At 44.5% G+C, this 6,537-nt stretch overlaps 1 protein-coding gene across 2 annotated transcripts; it reads right to left on the reverse strand.

Annotated features, from left to right (window-relative positions):
• Window positions 1-581: 581 nt before the first annotated feature.
• On the reverse strand, window positions 582-5,924 carry LOC116884666 (signal recognition particle 19 kDa protein). Of its 2 annotated transcripts, XM_032885837.1 has the most exons (5): window positions 5,782-5,924; window positions 5,233-5,308; window positions 2,863-2,934; window positions 2,581-2,692; window positions 582-1,071 (listed from the first exon to the last, which is right to left on the reverse strand). In XM_032885837.1, exons 1-5 carry the CDS (start codon window positions 5,820-5,822, stop codon window positions 938-940), a joined length of 435 nt encoding a protein of 144 aa, XP_032741728.1. In that variant the 5' UTR covers window positions 5,823-5,924; the 3' UTR covers window positions 582-937. The 2 variants fall into 2 exon arrangements, with proteins under 2 accessions (XP_032741728.1, XP_032741729.1); XM_032885838.1 differs by lacking the exon at window positions 5,233-5,308 and having other exon boundaries at window positions 5,782-5,852.
• Window positions 5,925-6,537: the final 613 nt, after the last annotated feature.

Genomic DNA, 6,537 nt, shown 5'->3' on the forward strand with positions numbered 1-6,537 from the left:
ATCTCCACTGCCTAGATGCTAGACTGATTGTGGTGTGTGACACCACATTGGCTTGAAATGTTTTGTGCCATGTTCATGCATGTGGCTACACGCGTGCGTAGAGAGAGAGAGAGAGAGAGAGAGAGAGAGAGAGAGAGAGAGAGAGAGAGAGAGAGAGAGATAGAGAGAGAGCCGGAGACTGACATAAAGTCTCCTATCACTCTCCACATTATCTTACGAGGCAGGGTCTCTCACTGATCCTGGAGCTCATACAGTTACTGGCTGGCCAGCAATGCCCTAGGACCTGCCGTCTCCCACACCACTGCACCAGGCTTTCGCATGGGTACTAGGAATCTAAAGTCAGGCTTCCTGCTTGTGAAGCAAGCACTTTGCTATTGAATGTCTCTCCAGCTCAGTGGTCGTGAGACTAACACATAAGCAAGTTTGAAGCTTAAGCCTGAGGTGCCAATGGTCACAGCAGACTAAGGACAGACTTCCCACGGCCCCTCCTCACCTCTCTGCTCACCCACCTGTCCACGCTTTGCTGCGTTACCAGCAACCTCTTCTGGCATTAACTGATTCCTTGGTGAAAGCTACAATAGTCAGTTTAAATCTTTTATTTCATTAACTTAAAGGTGAACAAAATGTGTATTCCAAACTTTATTAAACATATATATCTGAAACATATGTTTACATGGAGGACAAACAGTATTTCAAGTAACTTATGGGACAGACATTATCTGTTAAAAATATTCTTTCTTCCACACACACAATTTTTCTTTTTACATCTAAAAGCTGGATGCAAACTTGTGATGTAAACTGACTTCATTGTTAACTGTTGAAGATGGGAGACACACGTTCGCAGCTTAGTTAAACAACACAACAAAAAGCTGTTCCCTCACACACAAAGATGCCACGTCCCTCCCAGCAGAACTGCACACTGTACGTTCACGCCACATCATTTCTTCTTCTTTCCTTTCCCTTTCTTACTCCCCTCTCCCTGCTGAAGACTTGGGTCAGCACCTCCTGACTTCTGAGTCCTCGTTTTTAGCTTGGGTATCATTTCTGCTACGTACAGCATCACCGACTTACCTAGAAATTAGAAGCTAGGTTTAGTGTAACAATCTTAGAAATAATACACAACACGTTACTGACTTGAAACCTCAGTCCTGGGCCCAGATCTCCACCCCTTACTCTTTTGAGAGAGAGGGGGAGGAACATATTAAACAGCAGGCACCTCACCCCTGCGCCCAGGCGACAGTGACACCTCACCCCTGCGCCCAGGTGACAGTGGCACCTCACCCCTGCGCCCAGGTGACAGTGACACACACCCACCTCCAGCTCCATCTAAGCACGAGAAGCCACCGTTTTTGCTTCAACATAGCAACCTCCACATCTCCACATCTCTGACATCTGTTTACTGTCTTACCAGAAATAGGAGTATTCTTTTCACCAATAAATTTGAGCAGCTTTTCAAATCATAAGCTTTTTTGTGTATCTATTTTGGGTCCTTTAAGGCAGGAGGGAAATGTTGAGAGAAAACACAAAGTAGAAAACACTTTCATGTGTGCTGCTAGGCAAATGCCCAGCACAGAGCCACTTTCCGGCCCTGTCTATCAGTTCTGAGTCAGAATCTTAAGTTTCTGGCAATGACTGATGTATAAAAACCACTCTACCTAAATATAAATTACATTATCAATTAGCCTGACAGTCTAATTGTTTTAATAAAATTGAAGATATTAAAGGAGGGGGGGAAGAACAGCTCTAATTAAAATATACACATGAAAAAGTTAAAAATAAAAACTTAAAGATGTGACACTCTGTTTCTGAACTAAAACCATGTATTCATACACATAATGTGTGTGTATATATAAGTGACACGTATACACGTCAGAAAATAACTTTGTGGAGTCTGAACGAAGGTCATCAAGTGCCTCTGTCCTCTGAGCTGTCATAGTCCCCACCCCCGCCCCCGCAGTGGTCTCTATTAGTTTCTGATTCCCACTCCCTACCTCCTTTACTACTCACCAGTAGGTAAGTACTGTCTGAAAAATGGGTATGTTAGCTTCTAGTCCTTTTTTTTTTTTTTTTTTTGGTTCTTTTTTTTCGGAGCTGGGGACCGAACCCAGGGCCTTGCGCTTCCTAGGTAAGCGCTCTACCGCTGAGCTAAATCCCCAGCCCCAGCTTCTAGTCCTTTTAAAAAACCATTTTTATCAATAATAAATCCATTGCCAATAGCAGTGTCACTATTCAAGTTGACGTGAGTGGGACCTCAGTAGGAATACTCCTGCTTCTGTCACTCGCATTGCTCTTTAGATTTATTTTGCTGTATCGGGGCTTGAACCTAGGCCCTGTGCGGTAGGTAGAGTCTAGCACTGAGCCACATCTCCAGACTTCTTGGGTTTTCTAATTTGAGACAAGGCCGTACAAAGTTGCTCAGGTCAGTCCTAAACTCACTCTACAGGTCGCATAGGCCCTGAACTTGCAGCAATCCTTCTGCATCAACATTCTGAGTGTTGGGGCTACAGCTGAGTGGTATTCATACCCTTTGTACAAGATAACCTTACCCCAGAACCAATGTGTTCATTTTAAAACACTTACGTGATGGGAACTGTACAAGACAGAGGCTGCCATCTTCCTGTTTGAGCTGTACCCGGACTCTGCCTCTATACTGAACATCACGATTCCATTCTCTGGAGTACATTTTGTTTTTCTAACACAAATAAAACAAAACAAAAATAGGTCTTCAGAGTTATGGCATCAATGAGGTGAGAATGAGACACAGTGATGGGATCCCCGTCAATGAGGTGAGAATGAGACACAGTGATGGGATCCCCGTCAATGAGGTGAGAATGAGACACAGTGATGGGATCCCCGCCATACCTCCAGAAACGCATTCAGTCCAACTGCTGAACACACATCCTGAATCTCAGTAGCCGTGGGGTTTTCTACAGCCTGAATAGTTAAACAAAGACGGTCACCAGCGGGGTTTCAAGTAGTTATTACTTCATTGTTGTGCAGATCATTTCTAATATTATGACTAGAACAGACTAAACCCTAGTGTTCTTTTTTACAATTTATTTTTACTAAGGTTTAAAAATCCGTAAGAACACAGTTGTGTGTTTCTCTCTCCTCCAACATTAGTACACTGTGTGAGAGAAGGGACTTCGTCAGTACATTCTCCCACAAAGCCTGACGTTCTGAACACAGTAGGTACTAATACAACTGACAGGTTAAACGCTTACACACAGCTGCTCCAGAATACCGACTGTTACCCACTAAAGCTGGACATGACTGCCTATGGCCCCGCAATTCGAGTGCACATTCAACAGTTGAATATATATACTCAAGCACGTTCATAGTAGCACTGCATCTTATTTTTACCATTTAGTTTGTGTGTTTATGTACCATATTTGTGCAGTGCACACAGAGGGCGAAAGAAGCCTTGGATCCCGTGGAACGGAGTTATAGAGGGGTGTGTCACCTCGTGGGTGCTGGGAACGGGTCTTCTGCAGAGGCAGTGAGTATTCGTGTCTGCTAAGCCACTGCTGTAGCCACACAGCACTGCTTAGGGCAGCCCAAACAGGGAGCGTGGGATGCACACAATGCAGCTCTGCAGAGCACTGCTTGTAGCAGGGGCAGGGGACATTTACACACCCTCTACCCCAGGGTCATTTGGTCATGTTGTTTCAGAATAACTAGACAAGAGGGGAGTTTATCTAGCAGGTAAAGGCCAGAGATGTCATCATGCATCTTAGAACGCACAGAACTGTCACAACAAACAACTCTCTGATTTGGAACTGTGGATGGGGGCTGGAGAGATGGCTCAGCAGCTTAGAGCTTATCCTGCTCTTGTAGAGGACCCGAGTTCAGTCCCAACACCCACTCAGGCAGCCCAGCTCCACGGGATCTGACACCTCTTCTGGCCTCCACAGTGCCTGCATTCGCACCTGCACATTCCCACACACTTGACACCTACAGATACACAAGAATAAAAATAGAGTAAACCTTTAAAAGAAGCAAACACTGTCAACGGTGCTCCTGCTAAGAAACTCTTGCTTGGAGCACTTAAACTACACGGCAGGGGCTGGGGTGTCGCTTAGTGACAGGGGACTTGCTTGGCCTACTTGAGGCTTTGCATTCATTCCTGAGCATCAAAACATGCAAACATTTCTGGTAAGACTATCAACAAATCTCACATTTTAAGGATCTGGGAAAAAGACAGGAGAGTACACAATGACTAACCCCATACATATAAAGTGAAACACCAGCCCAAGGCAACCTATAGAGTTGGAAATCAGAACAATGTTCCCTTGTCTGAGAGAGCACAGGGAAGACACAGGAGGCAGAGGGGATCTGTCTGCTGCCAACTGGCAATGTTTCTTCAGTTTGGGTGCCGTATCCAGTTTCCTTGTATGAAAATTATTCAATTTACATACTTTTCTAAGTTTGTTAGCTATACATCAATGGATTTTTTTTTAACAATAAATATGCCAAGAGCACCTGGGAGCTGTTATCAAAAGCCTTATATTGGCCATTATTCTGAACAGTGCTCTGGAGGACACAAAGTGGACTTTACTCTTCAAATAGCCAAATGAAAGACACTGATATAAAAATAGCTAATTCTTTGCTTTAGACCTCATTTAATCATAAAATCAAATGCCTCTTTAAAAGTAGAATACGACATAAAAATTCTGTGAGCTCATTTATTTAGCTCTGGGCGCTTTCTAAGCTTAAGTTACCAGACCAGACCCTAACTACGGTTTTCCTATCTAAAGATCACATCATTCAGAATTGTAAATCTCTTAGGGTCTTCCACATTTTGGGTTAAAAGCTCTACCACGAGACTATCCCCCACCTCCTATACCTACTTTCCACAAGTACTAACTTTAAAGTGATTTTATACTCCTTTCAAAAGCAATAAAGACAAAACTCAACAAAACTACACTTTGTGCACACCTTTATTCCTATACTTTATAAAGAGTTTGCATCCTGCGTGTTGTGCTATCCGATGCTATCACTTTGCTTTCATTGAGAAGACTGTCATAATCTTGGTTTTGAGACATGAAAACTCGACCCAGACCTCTTCTTTACAAATAGACCATTAAGAATTCTCTCTTGTTTTGCAAGTGTTCTCTTAAAATCTCATTTAAAAAGAAAAAAAAAAAAAAAAAAAAAAAAAAAGGAAGCAGTCGTGGCCATAAGAAGCCAACCTTCCCTAAGCCTTTAATCGCTTAGGTATCAGATACTCACCTTATTAATGGGGATCCGCCTCCCCTCAGCTATGGTCTTCTTATTATTTAAATAAGCGGGGTAGATACAAATAAACCTGCCACAAACACACACGGGAAAAAAGCACAACTAGGTAACTTAAGTGGTAACTTAAAAGGGATAATTTCATCGACATAGCAGAGACATCTTATACCGTAATTTGTTTTATATATAAAATATATATAAATGTGTGTGTGTGTGTATTTAATGACAAGCAAAACAATACAACTGTTACTTTGACACAACAGCCTGTCAAGAGTGCCTGAGGCTGGAGCGCGCTCTTACACATAAAGGAACAACTCAGAGGACATCAGGCGAGCCTCTCTGATAGCAACACTAATAGAGAACGCTCATCTCGCGGCGCTACTGTTCTCCACCATCGAGTCCGGTTGTCATCGCACCGCATCCCACCGCATCGCACCGCACCGCACCGCACTACCCACTACCGCGGAACTTGGTGCGACCGGAGCTCGGAAGCTGCAGACTGCCTCGAGCCCAGTGACGCCGCGGCCAGCCTTCCGGAGGACCCACCTGTCCTGGTCGGCCGGGGACCGCGCGGCAGCGCATGCCATCTCCACCGGAGCCCCTATAGCCGCGCCAGCCCAGCAGGCCGAACACCAGCGGGAAGTTGACTCGGACCTCGGAGAGCGCCCGCCCTTCCGGCGGAAGTCCTACTTCCAAAGCGGCCCGCGGCCGAGTTTCCCATACAGGTTGGTTCCGGCTCGGAGTGACGTGGCTTGAAGGACGGTCTTCGCGCGAGAAGAGTACCCTGCCTTTCAGGTGCGGGAGTTACCTCAGCCTGCTGCACACCCGGCTGTGCGCACTCTTCTGGTGTGGCCGGGACGGTTCACCCAGAGGAGTCTCTGTAGTTCGGAGCAAGATGTCGGTTAGATCTGGCAGGAAAATGCCCTTCTATGCTCATCTATATATTCCTGCTCCCTCAGCTTGCTTTCGACTTAGTAAGGTAAAATTTCAGAGCGGTGCACTTAGTACTTTTTGGCACTGTGCTGTATAAATATAAATGTTCCACACTTAACATCTTAGATGTTATATCTAAAGATATGCATCTTTAAACTTCGAAAGCGCATACCCTAAAATTTCATATTTTTGCATACATTGGTCAGTTGTGCAGGTGAAAGGGAAACGCCACTTCTGTTGTTTTATGGTCACAGTTCAAGTGACATAAAGCAGAGAAACAGAAGAAATGGATAGTTTAACTTTTATGTGGTACAGGAGCCTTTGGTTTTAAAGAAGCTGGAGAAAAAAAAGATAATTTTATTGGATTAC

The sequence above is a fragment of the Rattus rattus genome, chromosome 15 (assembly GCF_011064425.1).
Source record: "Rattus rattus isolate New Zealand chromosome 15, Rrattus_CSIRO_v1, whole genome shotgun sequence".
NCBI lineage: Eukaryota > Metazoa > Chordata > Mammalia > Rodentia > Muridae > Rattus > Rattus rattus.

Coding starts and splice junctions, on each gene's coding strand:
- LOC116884666 (XM_032885837.1), bottom strand. CDS start 5,822: ATGGCATGCGCTGCCGCGCGGTCCCCGGCCGACCAGGACAG. Junction 2,935..5,232: donor GGCGGATCCCCATTAATAAG/GTGAGTATCTGA, acceptor TTAACTATTCAG/GCTGTAGAAAACCCCACGGC. Junction 1,072..2,580: donor TCTTGTACAGTTCCCATCAC/GTAAGTGTTTTA, acceptor TCTAATTTCTAG/GTAAGTCGGTGATGCTGTAC.